Here is a 21,254-nt window from a genome sequence, read left to right as displayed (position 1 = left end):
CTGCATGCTCACCGAACATAAAATGCACTGAAGACTACAAAGAAAATACACTATGTCAACATTCAGCCACAACAACCACCTCTAAACCAGTGGTTCCCAAGCCTTTTCACGTCAAGGACCTCCAAATTGACACTAATTAGCCCACGGACCCCTCATTTGAAAAGATATGCCAGGGACCCCCATAAGAGAACATTTCTACGGCTCTCGCAGTGATTCTCAACCATTTTAATTTGAAGGACCCCCATTTAATGGCATTTGTATGCAGACCCCAATTTGTATTGTAAAATCATTTTAATTTAGTGTACACAAGTGTACACTTGGTTTGGTTCCATTTGGACACTCAGAGTTACAGTCCCATAAGGGCCCATTTGGTTCCATTTGTACACTCTCAGAGATACAGACCCATAAGGGCACATTTTGTTACAAACTATCATTTAGCTGGGGACCCCCTGGAACTGCCTCAAGGACCCCTGGGGGTCCCCGGACCCCACTTTGGGAACCACTGCCCTAAACAACACATAGACACGTAGAGTGTTTATCATACTGACGTATTGTGGTGTACAGGTGTCAGTCTCATATCTTGTAGACGTATTGTGGTGTACAGGTGTCAGTCCTATATCTTGTAGACGTATTGTGGTGTACAGGTGTCAGTCTCATATCTTGTAGACGTATTGTGGTGTACAGGTGCCAGTCCTATATCTTGTAGACGTATTGTGGTGTACAGGTGTCAGTCCCATATCTTGTAGATGTATTGTGGTGTACAGGTGTCAGTCCCATATCTTGTAGATGTATTGTGGTGTACAGGTGTCAGTCCTATATCTTGTAGACGTAGTATTGTGGTGTACAGGTGCCAGTCCTATATCTTGTAGACGTAGTATTGTGGTGTACAGGTGTCATATATCTTGTAGACGTACAGTATTGTGGTGTACAGGTGCCAGTCATATACAGTATCTTGTAGATGTACAGTATTGTGGTGTACAGGTGTCAGTCCCATATCTTGTAGACGTATGTTGGTGTACAGGTGCCAGTCATATATCTTGTAGACGTATTGTGGTGTACAGGTGTCAGTCCTATATCTTGTAGATGTATTGTGGTGTACAGGTGTCAGTCTCATATCTTGTAGATGTATTGTGGTGTACAGGTGTCAGTCCTATATCTTGTAGATGTATTGTGGTGAACAGGTGTCAGTCTCATATCTTGTAGACGTAGTATTGTGGTGTACAGGTGTCAGTCCTATATCTTGTAGACGTAGTATTGTGGTGTACAGGTGCCAGTCCTATATCTTGTAGACGTAGTATTGTGGTGTACAGGTGCCAGTCCTATATCTTGTAGACGTATTGTGGTGTACAGCTGCCAGTCCTATATCTTGTAGACGTATTGTGGTGTACAGGTGCCAGTCCTATATCTTGTAGACGTAGTATTGTGGTGTACAGGTGTCAGTCCTATATCTTGTAGACCTAGTATTGTGGTGTACAGGTGCCAGTCTCATATCTTGTAGACGTATTGTGGTGTACAGGTGCCAGTCATATATCTTGTAGACGTAGTATTGTGGTGTACAGGTGTCAGTCCTATATCTTGTAGACGTAGTATTGTGGTGTACAGGTGCCAGTCCTATATCTTGTAGATGTAGTATTGTGGTGTACAGGTGTCAGTCATATATCTTGTAAACGTAGTATTGTGGTGTACAGGTGTCAGTCTCATATCTTGTAGACATATTGTGGTGTACAGGTGCCAGTCCTATATCTTGTAGACGTAGTATTGTGGTGTACAGCTGCCAGTCCTATATCTTGTAGACGTAGTATTGTGGTGTACAGGTGTCAGTCTCATATATTGTAGACGTATTGTGGTGTACAGGTGCCAGTCCTATATCTTGTAGACGTATTGTGGTGTACAGGTGTCAGTCCCATATCTTGTAGATGTATTGTGGTGTACAGGTGTCAGTCCTATATCTTGTAGACGTAGTATTGTGGTGTACAGGTGTCAGTCCTATATCTTGTAGACGTAGTATTGTGGTGTACAGGTGTCAGTCTCATATCTTGTAAACGTAGTATTGTGGTGTACAGGTGTCAGTCTCATATCTTGTAAACGTAGTATTGTGGTGTACAGGTGTCAGTCTCATATCTTGTAGATGTATTGTGGTGTACAGGTGTCAGTCCCATATCTTGTAGACGTATTGTGGTGTACAGGTGTCAGTCCTATATCTTGTAGACGTAGTATTGTGGTGTACAGGTGCCAGTCCCATATCTTGTAAACGTATTTTCAAGCTCTAGAATCAAGAATCAAGGGTTTATTTGACACTGACTCATACAGATACGTAGTGCAACAATGTTGTTGCGACTTGCTCCACAATGACTGCCAATATACAATCCGATAATAATACTGGATGTAAAATAAGAAATTCAAATTATAGATGAGATAAAAAAATAAGTTAAAAGCACAGGTTGAATGGCAGTTATGTTAAACCTCTGAAAGGATGATCTTCATCTTTAGCAGCGATTGAGAATGTGTAAGAAGGCAGAAGGTAGTGGTTTCAGTATCATTTTGAGCAGCTGCTCCCAATTCTTACATTCGTTGTATTATTATTTTACTTTTGTTTGTTTTGTCCGTGTCCTCCTTCGGCGCTCTGACAGCCACATTCCTTTGATCCTTGGTCCTTTGATCAGTGTCACTGTACGGGTAGGAGTTTTGAATATTGAATAGACATAAAAAAATACATTTATACAAGTTATTTCTAACACTTGAATCACCATGAATTAAAATAACACACAACTATTCAATTCAGTTTAGAAAACAAAAAGGTTAAAACTCAAAGTAAATTTCCAACAATGATCTGACAGGTGATTTGTACATCTCTAAACTAATTGCCTGCCTTATGTTATTTCAAAACAGAATTATACGACGGCATATCAAAGTCTACAAACACAAACTCTGTATGTTTGTATTTTTGTGAAGTAGAGACAGAGTAATATACAATACATTGTGTGTTAATTCTACATTGAAATTCTTTTAAATTATCTCAATTCCTAATAATGCAATTCCTGTCATTGTGATTAGCCACTCATCACCAGCGACTCTCATCATCGCACACCTTTGTTTCTGTAGTAAAACACATGCAGGCTCCAGTGAAAGCGCTTGTTGTTCTCGTAACCTTGCAACTTGCAGTAAATGGCCGCCTTCATGCAAGGCAGTGAGCGATCAGCAGCCTAATCACCCATAAACGATTCCACTGATGGTTTGATGAATTTAGGCCAAGCCTGGTGGTGTGTGTGATCCCAGGGAGTAATGCTCAGAGCTGCCTATGTTAATCAAAAGGTTAATGGAAGGTTAATAAGAGGGAACTGTGCAAACTCAAAACCTTCAATCATTATGCAAATATAATTTCCTTTTTTATTATTTATTTCTCAATTTTTTGGGGGGTGCAAAACGTGGTTGCAGGGGTTTCATGCTAATCAGCAGATCCATCTCTGTTGTGTTTAAAACTGTCTTTGATGTATGACTCAAGGAAAATATCTATTTTTTTTATTTTTTAATAATATGAGCTGATTACTTGAAATGTGTAAACATACATGATGCCTTGGGGAATGTGTTGCATTGAAAGACACTGATGGCCTGCTGTTTGACATAATATTTCATGTTTTTATCATTTCCCTTTTTCGGCTGGCCGGTCGTTGTTTATGAAGATTTGTGCATATTATTGTGTGAACAGTTTGAAGTGGTGTGACTGTATTGTAATTAGACGGCATGATACTGCTAAGCACACCGTATACCACCCGCTCACCTCTCGTTTATTTTCGTGAACATATAACCCTCCCATCACATGTGCAGCTACTCCATCGTATGTAGAACAGATAACCCTCCCATCACATTTGGCTACTCCATCGTATGTAGAACAGATATAACCCTCCCATCACATTTGGCTACTCCATCGTATGTAGAACAGATAACCCTCCCATCACATGTGCAGCTACTCCATCGTATGTAGAACAGATAACCCTCCCATCACATTTGGCTACTCCATCGTATGTAGAACAGATAACCCTCCCATCACATTTGGCTACTCCATCGTATGTAGAACAGATAACCCTCCCATCACATTTGGCTACTCCATCGTATGTAGAACAGATAACCCTCCCATCACATTTGGCTACTCCATCGTATGTAGAACAGATAACCCTCCCATCACATTTGGCTACTCCATCGTATGTAGAACAGATAACCCTCCCATCACATTTGGCTACTCCATCGTATGTAGAACAGATAACCCTCCCATCACATTTGGCTACTCCATCGTATGTAGAACAGTATTCAATCAAGCTGTGTAGGGACTAAAAGGGATTACTCACGCTTTCATACACACGGAGCCAAAGGCAGGTCACCCCGTAAACTCTTCCATCCATCCATAGGCAGCATGTATTCAAGAACACAGCGATTTAAAGGCTGCATGACCTTGCGTTTACCGACAATTGACCCAGAAGAGATATATGAGCTCCTGTTGGTTGACAATGACAGAATTTCATGTTCCTCAACATGTGTTCACTTTTCTCCCACTGCTACAGATGAGGTGCTTGGGGCAACTTTTATCACTGGAATTAAATGTACTCCCTGTGCTTATGGCCATTATTGTCAAAAATAATTACCGGTACCAGTTATGTTGCCAAGCAATTGCAGTTTCGTATTATTGGATTTCTTCTGAGAAGCTTTCAATTTGCCACAGACAGGAGTTCACTGTTGCAATCTCAGAGGCTGTTGTGTGTTGTTTTCCTCTCCCCGGATGTACTGTATATCACTACGGTACAGCCTCCACTCGCTGCCAAGTTTATGGAAATGACTGTTTCACAATACAATAGCAGCCTTTTAAACACCTTACAACTTAGCGACTATAGCAACCCTATTTTGGACATGTCATTATAGGCAATAGTTTAGAAAAATTATGTTCTCCAAAATGTGAAAAAAATAAATATATATTTTTTTTAAACACATCACAGATTCTATATCTTGTACATTGGCTATTTTTAGCTATTCGCCACATAGTGATGTACATAAGGGCTTACATGGTTAATCCATTTTGGGTTGGAACCCCTTTTTTGGTGTTTTAAACATTGTTATAATTTAGCTATTGAAAAATAGCAGATCTACAAGCTCACACCGAGCTTGTAGCGCCGAGTGGCGCTACGAGCTTTTGAAAAATCGTGAAAATGTGGCACAAATCTTTGAATATATATTCTTTCAGAACGTTTTACTCAAATCGTTGCTTCCGGGAGAGTCCCTGAAACAACATATTTTCAGATGGGGGTCGACAGCCAAATACAGATAATTCTGGGGGTCCATGACATGAAATATTGACAACCACTGATATGGAACATTGTAAAGGATTTCGACGTCAGGCCTAAATGGGTTAAAGAAAAGGAAAATATGAAATAAAAAAACAAACTGGGTTTATCTCTTCTGGTGTTTTGAATGGTTGCTCACCAGCTGATTTGTATGCGGGCTCTCTGTGCAACCTGAGAATGAGTGAGTGGCGGTCAGGGTCCAGTATTGACTGCTCTGAGGATGTAACAGAGGATGGGATTCAGGACAACACTCTCTCACTGTGGCGTCCATTCAGGAGAGAACCAAAGGCACTTTATCATTCTTCTGGCTCCATGCAGAGATGCACTTTAGAATAATGCTCCTACCTTAAATTAGATTTCATTGATCCTGGTTTTCTCTGTAATTACACAAACGGGATGAATGCAGGTTTTATATGGGATAGGGCGAGATCGACATCTGACATACTTTAGCCTTAATTACAGCAAGCAAATTAAATCCGTAAACAGACATGCAGGCTGCACTGTTTCGGCTTTAGCCACGAGGGATTGACGCAGATGCATGTATCACGAAAGCAAAATGTGTATCTATTTAGCATGTGCAGTGTTTTATCTGTTCATCACAATGATGTTATGGAACTCCTTAAAGGTTTTATGACATTCATTTTAATTTATTTTTATTTTTCGTTTTTCTTTTAGGTTTTATGACCTCAATTACACCCCAAAATCCTGAACTTTGAACATTCAGTGGATTTCCTGTGGTCTGGAGTTTTCTTTGGGGTTTGGAAGCCTTTTGAGCTACAATGAAAACAGGCAAGACAGTGAAAACAGTGACATCTGCTGGCAAATCCCATTGACATATATGGGATTTGCAGGCTCTTACATCACAAACTGCCGGCAAATCAGAGCACCTGTTTGAGCCAGAAAACCCCAGACCACAGAAAGTCTACTGAATGTTAAAAGTTCAGGTTTTTTGGGTGCAATTGAGCTTAGAAAACCTAAAAAAAATAAGAACAATTCCAAAACTTTTTTTTTAATGTCACAATCCCTTTAAGTGGAAACACCAGACTGTCAAACTTACAAAAAAAATATTCTGGCATATTTACCCTTTTATTCCTACTGTTCCTACATAAAGCTCTTAACGTCAATGATTCTGTTTGTATTTTAAGAGCACATGTGTTAGATCTACACGTGACATACGGTAGGTTAGATCTGACAGATCAGACACGTGACATAGGCCTATGTGATCACTGGAATAATATTGCCCTGCTGTTTCAGACTCACATTTACAAAGAAATACTGCCTTGCACAAGTAATCTGCTAAACTGTGGATGTAGGCTATTGCTGTAAAAAGTGGTGTATACCCGCAAAAAATCTAATTAGCAAATTTATTTAAATAGCCTATTTGCATTTATTTATTTTACAAATAAATGTAATTGATTGTTATTTCTCCGTGCCCCAGAATGTAATTGAATGGGGATTGTATCTGCAGCACAGCAACGTGTCTGCTTGTGTTTGAGAACAGAACAGGTCTCAGGTGGCTCCTCTTCACCTGATTTAGCTTTCCGAAAACAAAAACGGTTCTGGGCAAAAACCCAGCATACAGTACTCAGAAATATGAATTGGCTGATCTATTAGAGCTGTCCTCCTTGTCATAGCCATCTTTACAGCTGGCACGGACTCACATTATTACAGCTCCTCTAAAAAAGACAAGCTACATTGTCTTTTATTGATGAAAAGAAAAGCTTTTGAAGTGTTATTATTGCACAAGAACTGGAGTTGATTTATCGTTTTATTCTGAACAACTAACAGTGCTTCAGAGTGGCATAATCACAACAAATGATGTTTTACCCTGTTGGCACGTTTAATATTGGCATAAGAAGGTATGTAATGTTAAGCATATAAACAACCATTAATAAGGGATTCTTGCAACAGACAAATGTGGCTTGAAACTAAACTACCCTTTTCTTGATAATAGTTGGGTTGTTATTAAAACCACACAGAAATAGAAAGCAAGAAAAAAGTTTCTTAAAAATCCAGCAGACATTCATTTGTTTTCCATTCATGTGTGCCCCTCTAATTCTATAGTAAATTGAGAGACCCCATCTGACTGGAGATTTCCGCCTACCGATATACCTGGGGAAATCTAAATTCATTGAATGGTTTGGACTGCGGAGAAAACCGGCATTAAAAAAACCCTGTGCCTATTGCTTTGAAAAGCAATGCTGATGACAGACCCTAAAGTCTTTACTTTGGTCCTGTGAGATGGAGACACACTTTACTTAAAGTGAAGTCAAGTCTATAATGCAGTATAATCACATTTAAAATGCAAATTTTATTGTATTGTAAAAAAAAGTATTTGATAAAAACATGGCCCCCTCACACATTAGAAGGACAATATCAGACACCAGAACCAAGCACATTTCACACATTTCAATTAATCATTACATGATTTAAATGGAGTTTTAACCCATTCTGACCTGAGATCAGATTCTAAAAATGTCTTCTACATCCTGACGGTTTTCTGAAAAAGCTATGTTTCTATGTCAGTCGTTCTCAAACACTTTCATGTCACTTTTCACGATTCTTCAAAAATAGCAGACCTACAAGCTCGTAGCGCGCCACTCGGTGTCGCGCTATGAGCTTGTAGATCTGCTATTTTTCAATAGCTAAAGCATAACATAATGCACCAAAAGGGGTTCCCGCCCAAAGTTACAGGGTAACGGGTCCATTTGGTTACATTTGTACACTCTCAGGGATAAATGAGCACTGAGGATGTTTGCCTTTCTAGAGTGTCCTAGTATTACTGATCTTCTGGTCTCCGTTCTCTCCTCAGTGAGTCCAGATGTGGGCAGCGACCACAGACGTCACCATCACCCGCACGGGGAGGACGCCGACATGGAGGGCAGATCCAGCTCACATGTAAGACTGACGGGAGCCGGCTGGGCTGTGATATTGACTTGTTTACACATGATCCTGGCGCTGTAAAGCCATCCGTCTGGCGGGCGTGACACATTCCAGACTTTGAGACTTTTTAAAGAACCACCAGCGGGGAAAAAAACAGCAGAAAAGAAAGAAACGAGGGGGCCACAAGGGATGGACATGTGCCAATTTTAAGTGGACGACCGAAAGGACACAGGGTGGTGACGAGCAATAAGACGTGAACTTGGTGGAAAAGCTATAAAAACCGTAATCTACTGGTAAACACTGTGCTTCTACACACAAAGATCCTGGGTGTTTAGGACCCTAGACGGGTCCATTTTGTACAATTAGCAACCAGAGTTGTACGTGTATAATATACACATACATATTATGTGAGAACATGCAATAGCTGAGAAGAATAAATAAGGTTTTCTGTTACAGTAAATGACATTCACTAATATTGCCACTGCCATCAACTTTCTTTACTCAAGGCATTGGAGAATAACTATGTTGTAAAAGAAAATATGTCATTAATTTAATTGTATTTCAATGTGTAATATATTTGATCCATAGATACATGGTAATATAGGTTAGCACACTGCACTGTACTTCATTGTGGTAGGCTGCTCTCCTTTAAACTAGGGTAGTTTGAAATATATAACTTTGTGTTAATTTAAAGCAAAAAAAAATTTGCCTCGACAGCCTTTATACATTATTGCAACAGTTGTACAACCAGAGATAAAATGGGGACTCTTTCAAAATGTTGTGTTATCACGAATTCCTTTTAATTTCCCTTCTGTACCATCTATAAATACAAGTTTTTAAAGGAAATGTTGTTACAGTGTGGAAAAACCTATAAGGTCTTATAAGTGTAAATGCTTGTTGCACCAAACCATTTTTTCCTCTCATAAGGAACCTTTCTCTCAACTCTTAAGCCACCAGGCTGTTCAGAGATCATGTAATTGGAAGTTTGAATAGCAATATTGACTTGCAGTGCTGCTCCTTAGAAAGATGGTGGTGGAGGAGGGGTGAGAGGAGGGAGAAGCCAGGGGAGAGGATTCATAGTCCCTTCTTCTTTAGAAATAGATTAGTTTCCCCAGGAGTCTATTATCGTCTTTCAAACTCAATCCTCCTTTCTCTTCACAGGCCTGGATAGGAAGCGATAGGTCCTGCTGTGTGTGTGTGTGTGTGTGTGTGTGTGTGTGTGTGTGTGTGTGTGTGTGTGTGTGTGTGTGTGTGTGTGTGTGTGTGTGTGTGTGTGTGTGTGTGTGTGTGTGTGTGTGTGTGTGTGTGTGTGTGTGTGTGTGTGTGTGTGAGAGAAAGGGGGGGGGGGTCTAATAACCTCCACCTGCTACCTGACCTGAGTCTTATTGCATATTGCAGGTGTGAGACTTACACGTACTGTACCAAAGCAAGGGAACATAAGGTATTGTTTTATATCATTCACATTCAGCCTTAATTCCGTGGGTGTCTGGTAGGTTACACTTTTCAAAGTAAAGATGTTTTAAATGACCACGCAATTGCTCCAGCCTAAAATGGCAAACTAACAATAATAATAATTATTATTATATAGTGGCTTCTCGGTAGGGGACCGCGCGCCACATAGAACCCTCCTCGGGGAGAGTGAGACGAGGGGAGGCGGAGTGAGGCGCTATCAGCTGGGCTACGTGGCACAGGGGCGGTGTGTTTTCCCTGTTACCTATTCAATCAGGACTGATGAGCACCACCTGCAGTCCTGCACGCCCACTCCACTCAGTATACCAGTCTCTGTCCTCCCTCAGTCTGCAGAGACTCTCCCCCGAGACAGGCTGGCGTGGTAAGAGGCACCTGGTAAGAGATGTTAATATTCCCTCTCCTATTACTTGGTGAAAATACACTTGATAGTAAATGGCTGGGTTTTGTGTGTGTGTGTGTATATATATATATATATATATATATACCGGTATATATATATATTTTTTTTAAAGGACAACTTTAGTTTTTTTCAACCAAGGTTCATGTTTTAGGTTGTTATTAGAGAAAGTAAAAGATGAGTGTTCATTTTTTTTCATTTGCTGCTTCCCTTCGTTTTAGGGATTTTAGCTGTTTTGACAGGGGGGCAGGGGAATTCGAGCATGGGGCTAAATATGTGTTTTTTTACAAAATATTATGGCGATTTCCTTTTTTATAATTTACTATAGTCCTAATAGACCTCAGGAAATTGCATCTGGCCACAGAAGATCACAGGATCAACTGAATATGAAGGTAGCCTACTGGGGGGAAGCCACACTGTGTCATAGGCTCAATATGTCAGTTTGACACATTCAGTAGATCCTGTGATCTTTTGTGGCCAGATGTAATTTCTTGGGGTCTAGTAGAACTATAGTAAATAAAAATAAATCACTATAAAATGTTGTAAAACAATACATATTTAGCCCCGTGCTTGAATGCCCCCGCCCCCCTGTCAAAAAGAGCTAAAATCCCTAAAACTAAAGAAAGCAGCAAATGAAAAAAAATTAACACTCATTTACTTTCACTAATAATAACAACCTAAAACATGAACCTTGGTTGAAAAAAACGAAGTTGTCCTTTAAGAGTAAAGAGAGCCTACTGTGAGCTGTCCAGCAGTCCAAATATTATGACATTAAATTTCAGAATGCCCTGAGGCCTACCATACCAGGCCTCAGGCCTGAGGCCTACCATTGCGTGGCACATCTATGCACGAAATGTCTATGTTCACACAGGCTTCTGTGTGCAGCCTAGAGGAGCAACTGAGCATGTGCAGCACTACAAGTCTTACACCATATACGTTTGGGAAACCCAGCCATTGTCTCTCTCACCTCCTATAGGCTCGTTCTCTGATGTATGTGAAGTAACCGTTGGGCTGTATGGAGAGAGAGGTTCAAGTTGGCCTTGGAAATCGGAGTGTTCACTGCTAAAACCCCACCAGTGAGCTAAAATAGTAAAAAATAAGTGTTTAACCCAGGGGTTCTCAACGTTTTTGGTCGGGGACCCCCGGAAATGCTTTGGCAATGTCTCGGGACATCTGCTATTTATTTAATTTTATTTGTTTTAAATATTGGAAGAACTACTGGTTTAGAAGGCATTTTGTAGAATCCGAGGCAACAGTGTGATGTAGCCTCGGTCCCAGGCTTACTTATCTGCGAAAAGAAAAGCCTGGTCACAACGTAAGGCAGGGAAGCTATTGGTGGATGTATTCTCCGGAACATCCGTCAGATGTATTTCCCCCGGATGCGATATTTTTCCGACCAATAACAACACTTGTTTCATTCGCAGAGAATGTAAACTGATTTGTAAAGCATCAACGTCATTTCCTTGGGCGATACTTCTGCTAAAATCCAGCAACTTCCGCCCAAACAAATTAATGATAGTCTTTACAGCGTATAGGTCTTGCCCAGGGTGGGTGTGATGTTTTCTCTGGAGCAGGTAGCCTACTGGTGAGCACATAATAGGCAGCAGAGTTTTGTACTGATATGTATATCTAGGCCGGGTTAGGGCATAAATCAATGAGTGTTTCTGCATTTCTTACAGGGATGGAAGAAGAAGAAGGCAGTTTTGGTGATCTGGTTGACACAGCTGGGGCGACGGGGCTATATCTGTGGGTTTCAGTTATGTTGACGATTATGGGGACCCTTGACCTTCTGTCCCCCGGCATCCTGCTTGGCTTTGCTCGTGCAAAGTAAAGAATAAATCAGCAGATATGAGTCATCGATATTCACTTATTACAGAACAGAATGGAAAGGATATATTTGTTTTTGAATAATTTTTGACCTTTTAGGTTGAAGTATTCAAATATATTCTTCAGGACCTCTTTAAGTATAATTTCATTCATCTTAGTATTGCAGGTCTCACAGCAGTACAACAACCTATAGCTTGAGTTGTTTAAATGGCAGTTTTTTATTAAATAATAATTAAATATTAGTGTTCAGAACAAATGGAGACAAATTAGTCTCATCATATTCCATGAGTCTGACCTAACAGCTGTTAAAGGACCACTGTTCATGATAAAACACCACCATTTTTCCTACTCAGTCTGTGGGCTGTATTTTGTGTGTCTTAAATACCAGGTCTTATTACTACCAGGTCTTATTACTTAACTTAAGATCTGGAGGCATGGTCAATGCTCTTTGGCCACTCAGAATAGCCAAATGGCATTGATCACGCCTCCAGGTCTTAAGTTAAGTAATAAGACCTGGTACGTAAGACACGCAAAATACAGCCCTGTGTCTCATAGGAGGGCTTTGGGCAGTTCGGACACCCGTCCACCAGTGACATCATCATTAGGCATATTTTTTTTTAAACAAGAGTTTTTTAAAATATATTTCGATTGTTATTATCGTGAGAACGATGGCTTCAACTTTTGCATTGCAACTTTTCAGGAAAAGAAAGCCTGCCGTTTTCTATTAGCTTGTATTCACCATCGATGATGTCACTGGTGGACGGGTTTCTGAACTGCCCACAGCCTTCCTATGAGACACAGACTGAGTAGGAAAAAATGGTGGTCCATTAGTTAGGACCAATTATAGGAAGAGAAGTTGAAAAGTGGTCCTTTAATGAAAGCTACTGTAACTGAATTCACATACGTACAAATCAAATGCAAACTGAAGCAGGCAGTATTTTGACATTACTATAAAACCTATAACCGTAACTGAAGTAATTTACCCTAAACCGTAACCTTAACCTATTAACCAACAAAATATAACCTTAACGATATTAACCCTGCAGGCATTCCTATTTGGGGAATTTTCGAAAAGGTTTCAAAACATCAACATTAGTAATAAAACATTTCACAGTTGCTAAAATTAACAAAAATAGCAGATCTAAAAGTTCACAATGGGTTGTGATTGGACATGCTATGAGCATGTTGATATGCTATTTTTGCTATTATACAATAATGTACTGTAACTGTAACATACATTAGCCTTAACCACAATTACCCTGACTGTAACCGAACATACCTTAACCCATTCTGGGCGGGAACCCATTTTTGGTTATGCTTTAGCTATTGAAAAATAGCAGATCTACAAGCTCATAGTGCGCCACCGAGTGGCGCGCTACGAGCTTGTAGGTCTACTATTTTTGAAAAATCGAAGAACGACTGACAGAAACATATTTTTCAGAAATCTGTCAGGATTTAGAAGACATTTTTAGAATCTGATCTCAGGTCAAAATCCGTAAAGGATATTTTTTTTGTTTTGGTTGCGGGCTAAACTCCTTTGGAAATATATTGCAATAGAGCAAATTTACTGTGTGGTGAAGTAGCAGACTTTAAATATATTTAACACAGGTGATATAATATTGAGCAGCTCTTATATTGTCCGATGTGTTACTGTATGCTGGTGTTCAGTTTGAATGGATGTGATGCAATCGCTCACAATGCAGATGCCCTGGCCTCACAGTGGATCCATTGTGTGAGACCCACCCGAGGTGAAACCTTGGATAGCTTCAACTGCTAGGCATTTGTGGTATTTTATCTCTGCATACTTAGGGGCCCAAGGGATCTCCATGGAGAATATTGCTGAGAGCCGCATAAAGTTGTGCATAACAACATTAATTTCACGTCCTCATGGAGGGTTATGGCGCCCACTCCAAATTATTACCATGACCTTGAACAATGGCTAACGTTTAAGCCTAATTTATCTTTGGTGTCTCTCTCACGACAATAAATCATTTTACCTTGTTTACCATCACTTGTGCATGCATATGCACAGCATTCTTCTGGTGTTTGAAGTTATGGTGTATGTATGCAATTATACATAATTGTCTCCACCAGCCGAAGGCATGGGGAGAGTATGTTTTGCACTCCGTCCGTCCGTCCGTGTGTCCGTCCGTCCGTCCGTCCGTCCGTGACCAGCTAATCTCAGCCACCGTTAACCCGGTCGATGCCAAATTTTGCACACACACTCCCTGGATGCCAACCATGAACCTCTGCCCCAAACTTTCCAGAACGGCCTGTTATAGCGCCACCAGGAGGCCGCTTTGTGCAAAACAAGTTTTTTCACAGTACACCTACAGATTTTGTCCAAACATCACGCAAATTAGTACACAGTCTCTCTAGAGCCATTCAACGAAACGGGTCTTTCAGATTTCTCAGACTCCATCCTGATTGGTTAAGATTGGCTTCCAAAGTTCACAGGAGTGCTCAGTTTCAAACAAAATGCTGCAAATCATGAACACATCGCGTGATTTCCCTGAAATTGTGCACGCACATTCCCACTAGGCCGAGGACGAAATGCCACATGAACAATTTCAACTCAGCCTCAAGGTGGCGCTATAACTGGCCCAAAAGTTTACCTCTAACTGCACGGATCTGTGGATAACCTGGTGGAGACCTGTGCCCAGAAGGGCACTTTTTCTAGTTAATTTAATAAAACGTTATCATTTATATGAAAATTTAATCAATTATCTATCAATTATTCCACCACCAGAGGGAGTGCAAAAAACCATGTACAACCCAGATTCGGCACAAACATTTCGCTCCTATGCCACCAACATGTGGAACGCCCTACCAACAGTCATTAAGACATGCGGATCCCTTGACACCTTCAAAACCGCTCTCAAAGGGCACCTACAGATGGCTGCAATTCGAAACTGTCCCCCATAAAATCTCAATCCCCCCCCCCCCCACCATGCACCCACCCCTTTTTCCCCTCACTGTATATGTTTATTTTCCCTTTTTACCTCCATTATGATGAATTCCTGTTCTGTTCTTTGATTTTATAGAAGTGTCTATTTGTACGTAAGTGTAATGCTTTAAGTAAGTTTGTGCTTGAAATGTACTGTAATTCTGCAAATTTCAATCAATAGCAACTACACATTTGGTCCCCATTATTCAATAGATTAGGCAGCCCTAAAATAAGCTAAGGCAGTGACTTTCCCCATCAAACAATTTTAGCAGTGTGCTAGACTAGAGAACAGGTCATGACATCACCAAAATCTAAATGGTTATCATTGAAGTTTTGTGTGAACTTTCATGGCAAGCAGTCAATATATTGCATGCAAAAGCTGACATTTGGGCATTCGGGTAGACCTATAGGAATTTAGGAAGCCCTAATCAGATTTTGAGTTGTGCACCCGCACACTGTTTTCACTCACAGCCAGAAGAGTCTTAATATACAGCAGTGGTTCCCAAACTTTTTTGCCCGAGAAATGAAAATCAAAACAATGTTTGCCCAGGATCATATTAACAATAGACAGACGTCACTCAAGCCAGACAATGTGCCATTCATAATGTTTATTAACAGTTTGCAGAATTATACACTTGTTTACAAGAGGGCCCACCATTTTCAATTCATCAAAACATTTAGAGACGAATATACACTTCTATATAGCCAAAAACAGGAAACCACCATAGAGGAGGTAAAAAGGGGGAAAAACATATACAGTGAGGGGGAAAAGGAGTGGGTGGGGGATTCAGATTTTACGGGGGCCAGTTTCGAATTGCAGCCGTCGGTCACATGGTGTGAATGGTAATGTTTGTTCTAAAATAATCCTCATCAGTGGTGTGATGAGAGACCCCTCCTGGGTGTGACAGTACAAACTCGTACATGAGCAGGGGGTAAATTCAGTTTGTTAAAGTACAAACTCGTACATGAGCAGGGGGGGGGGATTCAATTTGTTTAAGCCAAGTGCTTGGTCAAGTAGAACAAAAGTGTCTTCCTTCTCATCTGTGGGAGTATGCTAATTGTGAATCAATCAGTGCTGGTGGTGGCAAGGCGGCTGCCAGGGAGAGTGTTGCGCCAAACATGCTATTCTGTTCAGAAATACTAGTAATCTCTCAGTGAGAGATGTGTGTAATTCTGTCTTTATCCGAGATTACATTTTTGCCTGAGGGTGGAGCTAGACTACAGGAAATGATGATGGTCACTCAAATGGTTAGGGTTCATCCTTCAGGGCACATGAGGATGCTCTCAGCTTCATGGAAATCAGAATCCACCCTGTAGATTCTGAGATATCTTGTGTGCAAGGGGAAATGTTTTACCTATTGTTGGCACTAGAAGAAAGACCATATACAATTATGCCTTGGGTACTCTGATGTACAAGTGCACTCCCTGACATGGCGCTACCCTAGTAGTACACTACAGTGGGGTAGGCAACCTTAGGCACAGGGGAGGGTTATCACTGGCACACTGGCATAAGAGTGAGACAGAGAACTTTTTTTCTCTTTTAAAATTAAATAATTAAAAAAAAAAGTTTAGTCAGTTCAAATAAGTCCACTGACATATATACAAATTACATCCTGCACATAATTGTACATTCATTCAAACTTCTAACTCATGACTGGGGAGGAACTCTGGGACATATACTGTAGGTGGGCTGGGGAAAGATATTTCTACGGTTATGTGTATTTTTATGTGGTGTCATAATTATATACTGTATGGCGCACTGACTATCACGAAAATGAAAACGGGGCACTTCATGTGGAAAAAGGTTGCAGACCCCTGCAGTATGGGACCCCATACTGTACCCCAGTTCAACTCTTGATGCTGAGTTTGAAGCAGGGAGGCATTGTAGGCTTTAATTGGTATGATTCGGCCAGGGATCGACACTCTAACCACAGGGATATTGAGCTGATTGAGATGATGACCCCATGGGGACACCAAAACGGCACATCCTTTATGGAGAATGAAGTTGCACAGACAATTTCATGGAAATCCAGGCCTAATATTTTGAAAATATTATGTTTTGGAGTTAAATGGATGGGCATGGACAAATGAATGAGTGAACGGACCAACTGATATAGCCATACTGCGGTACCATTCTCATAAGATGAGTATTTGTTATATTTCAACTGATCTGTGCAGATTCATTTGAAAAGTAGGCTACCTATTATCCTTGACATGGACCGCATACTGTAGATAATTTTTTCGTATGTTATTTTTCTCTGTTCTTTTCTTGACAATGTATGCTACAAACATTGAGAAAATGTCTATGAATTAGTGGGGAGTGTGGTTTTTGTGCATTGTGAATATAATATGAAATGAAAGCATGATTTCAAGCAGTGTGACCAACGTCCATATTGCTAATATTTAAAGATGTACAGTATCTGAATTGTCTTTGTATGATGCCTATATCCCTTTGTTGTCTCTCTTGCCTCTAGGAGAGTAGCGACATGTAACCTATAAACCTGTCCCCCTCTGAACATAACAGGGGTGAGTTCTTTGCCTTCCTATTCCCTTGTGCTTAGTGTGGTGAATGTGTTTTTCTTTTCTTGTCCACACAAGACAGAGGAAAACTGTACTATCAATATTGTTCTTTTGTCTGTCTGCCCAGTGCCCACCCACTGCCTTCAGATTATCAGACGAGACGGCAGCACTGTGTTTTCCAATAACCATCGCCCACCTCCTCCCACAATCTCTCTTCTTTGACTGTCACTCTCTTCCCTCACAACTCCGTATGGGCTATATTAGCTTGAATCATCGTTGTACGACACATTTTAAATCATGCTTAACTTGAGGTGCGCAATCTAAAGTCTTGGAGGTATAGAGCGTCGCAGTCCCGCCCCCTTTCATGACGACGCCAGGCCCAGGAAATTATTCCTAATGCATTTTTCCCATAGACATTTCTCAAAGTATTTATTTAAAGACGGTTACGCCGCGGACAAAGCCAACTCGAGTCGTGACAAATCATGACAACAAACACAATATTTTGGACCAAACAAATAATTACAAAGAAGAAAAACAACAAAAAGTGTTGCAACCCGCCGTTCTTTTCTTCTTTCTAATTATTTGTTCGGCCCGAAACAATGTGTTTCGGGTTGGCTTTGTACGAGGCTTAAAAGGTCTTTAAAAAAATATTTTTTGAAATGTCTATGAGGAAAATGAACGGAGAATCATTTCCTGGGCCTGGTAGGGGGCGGGACTATTAAGTTACACCTGATGCCATGTTTCAGTTGATACGTTCTATAGGTATCAACTGAAACATGGCATCAGGTGTAACTTAATAGAAATGTACAGTAGGCTATATTAAGATTATGAGAAGAAAAGAACGGGAAAAGCCTCCCTGATGTTATGTCCCAAGCACAACGAGATGAACATAATCTTAGTTTTCTTCTTTTGCCCGTATCGATTTTCATTATTCATTATATTTTAACAGTGTTGTAGAACATGAAAAATATATCAGTCACATACTGTATGTTTCTCCAACCCATCTACAAACATGTTAGCTGTTCTTGTAAATCACATGGGAGTTTCTGGTGGTGCCACTCATATTACAGTAGGTATGGTGTATTAAAAAGTAATAAGTAGCATCTCTGCCATTCATGTTTGACCAAGTTTTACTTTTCATGTAATGTATTCTCTTTCTTTACGGGACTGCAGCATACCTATTTAAAGTTTTATTACATCATGTTTATTTATTTACTGTAACAGATCCCTGTTAACCCTTCTTAATAAGGAGAATAACTTTCCTGAAAGGTTTTGACACCAGCATCAACATATTACCCTGTGTGAATAGTAATGTTTATGAAAAAAATAATCATCAGTGGTGTGGCAGGCCAAACAAGCTCCTACGTAAGCAGGGCGCAGGGTAAGATCCATTTGTTTAGGTCAAGGAGGACAAAAGTGAGTCCCGAGGCGGGGTTGGTGAAAGGGCCTTTCTGTGTGGAGTTTGCATGTTCTCCCCGTGTCACCTAGGGTAGGTACGTAGTTCTCACAAAAACATGCAGTAATCCTGGTCTCTAAACTGCCTCCCCCTGGCCAGCCGGGACGCCCGATGGAGGGGAAAGGAACTGGTTGGAATAACGTGTTCCTTCCAACCAGGGAAACTCCCCCTTGTCAGGTGTAAAGGAGCAACTTGGACACTCAGGCATGAAGGAAGCATGAGTTCAAGTCCGTTGCTCTCCCCTTGTCCCCCATATATGGGGACTAGGTTGGAGGGTGTGTAGAGCCCAGGATCACATTAGATAATTGACACAAGGGTGAAAAATGGGTTACAAAATCGTGGGATAAAGAATATTTAGGAATAAAAAGGAGGACAAAAGTGTCTTGAATTCCTTTTCTCCTGTGGGAGTATGCTAATTACGAATCCCTCAGTGCTGGAGGTGGAAAGATGGCTCTTACAGTGAGGAGGGTTGCACCATGCTATTGAAAGATCAGAAAGAGTAATCTCTAGGCGAGCTCAGCTACGACAGATCTGCGGTGTAATTCTGTCTTTAGCTGAATACAGAGACAAAGGAAGAGAGAGAGAGAGAGAGAGAGACTGAGGGCTGAGTTTATTGAATTTATTGAGCTTACTGGGAAGTCTGAGCTGCCTCTCTGAATTATGAAAGAATGTTTATTTGCACGAGTAAAGGGACTATAGGGGAGGTGGAGATTCGAGTGGAGCACTTTCCGAGGCAGTTGGAGATAAAAGAGTAAACATGTTTTTTCTAATGGCAGGATTTTACACTATGCCGATTAGGAACCACATCTACAGCACATCAGAACGTCAATGTGAGATACTGGGCCCGCCGGGCCTGTAGTAGCTGTGATCTTGTAGTGAAGGATGAAGACAAAGCAAATAAACCTCTGGCCTAATTTGATGTGGCATAAATTGTATCTCGTTCACTTTTTAATTTACCCCTCTCCCCAGGGTATAGGCGTGAGACCTTCGATTCCCTCATAAACTTATTTATGTCTTCTATTACCCAGAATGGGGTTAAATCCATTGAAATGGTAAACTCTTTTGGGAGTGTAAATTGAAAACTAAGATTTAATTTCATAAGGTTCTATTTTCAAGGGACTTTCACCGTCTCCAATGCCCTCATAACTATTCCAGGGCACTGATTGTAAAGCAATTACAATTAGTATAGGCCTAGATGAAGTGTGCCATCGGAAATCCCATTAACAATGTCCTCTGACCTTACACTATCCTACTTTCAAAGATTATATCGAGTTTTCTGACTTGTGTAGGACTTGTGTAGGTACGGTCGCCCCTTTTCCATCTTGCCCCACTACTCTACCTACTGTATAGCTGTAAATATCAAACATAATTGATGTTGGTCATTATATAAAAGTTATTATCATATTAATTTATAATTGTTGAGTTCACTCTGTATATCCATGGAGATAATAATAGCATGATGATGCAATTACAAAACATGGGCTACATGGAAGAAATGTTTAATAAAACTAAGTGGATGGTTTACACAGCACTGAAATAAAGCAGTCTGTCTCTGTCTCATGTTATATTCTTATACTCTAGTACAGAGATCAACTAATCAAATACATCTGTATACAAGATCATTTCAGATTTCAGCAGGGAGAGGGAGGGAGATACTAAATTAACTGTTTTTTATAATAACCTTGAACCATGTTCACATACTATACATGATGTAATCTAGCAGGTCTGGTCTTGTGCAGTTGTGACTAGTTTCCAAGAAGCAGATACCACCAACGTGGTAACAGGAGTTGATTAGGCTTGACGTGTGTGATGGAAACAAATCTATTCCATCAGGGTGAAGCATAGCAGGTTTTATTGAGGAAGATGACAGCATAAAATGCAGCAGCAGCATCCAATTGTTGCCTCGAGCCCCCCACCCTACCCTCTCAAAGCAATCTCAGAGACTACAGTGTTCCGCACACACAGCGGAGGGCTGCTATTCCTACATTAGTAAGCGTGCCTTAACATTGTTGTATTCTAATTTAATGTAGGCATGTTTATGTAGGCTATACGGTGCTGCATTGCTGCTTGCCTATTGGGCCTGGCTCTTTACGCGCCAATCGGATCCATAGGTCCCGGGTTCGCCTCCCGACCGAGGCTACACTTACACCAATAGACAGTATACAGTAACAACGCTGACAGGAGAAGTGTAGAAGTGTTATACAGAATCAGCCATTGAGAGCTTTATAAACAAGTACAATTATTTTAAAATCAATCCTAAAAACAACCGGAAGCCAGTGCAGTGAAGCTAAAACTGGAGTAATAATTATGTTCTCTCATCTTAGTTTTAGTTAGTAGTACGTTGCAAGTTGTAATCTGTCAGTTGTTTTCTTAGGCAGTCCAGAAAAAAGTGCATTGCGGTAATCAAGCCGAGAAAAAACAAAG

The 21,254-nt window shown here is 40.6% G+C and overlaps 2 protein-coding genes across 2 annotated transcripts in view; both read left to right on the top strand.

The window, feature by feature from the left end:
- tpp2 (tripeptidyl peptidase 2) overlaps positions 1–16,056 on the top strand; it is a 301,990-nt gene extending 285,934 nt beyond the window's left edge. The window contains exon 30 of the transcript XR_014568945.1: positions 16,043–16,056. The gene's annotated coding sequence lies outside the window, so the exon portion shown is untranslated. The remainder of the gene's footprint in view (positions 1–16,042) is intronic.
- gpc5a (glypican 5a) overlaps positions 1–17,596 on the top strand; it is a gene marked incomplete at its 3' end in the record, with an annotated part of 130,920 nt that extends 113,324 nt beyond the window's left edge. The window contains exons 9-12 of the mRNA XM_083759190.1: positions 8,143–8,290; positions 9,940–10,044; positions 17,329–17,342; positions 17,502–17,596. Coding sequence (XP_083615316.1) covers positions 8,143–8,290; positions 9,940–10,044; positions 17,329–17,342; positions 17,502–17,596 — 362 coding nt within the window. The remainder of the gene's footprint in view (positions 1–8,142; positions 8,291–9,939; positions 10,045–17,328; positions 17,343–17,501) is intronic.
- Positions 17,597–21,254: the final 3,658 nt, after the last annotated feature.

This window comes from Protomyctophum parallelum (assembly GCF_964188405.1).
Source record: "Protomyctophum parallelum genome assembly, chromosome: 2".
NCBI lineage: Eukaryota > Metazoa > Chordata > Actinopteri > Myctophiformes > Myctophidae > Protomyctophum > Protomyctophum parallelum.
This window is presented reverse-complemented; position numbering and strand designations above follow the sequence as displayed.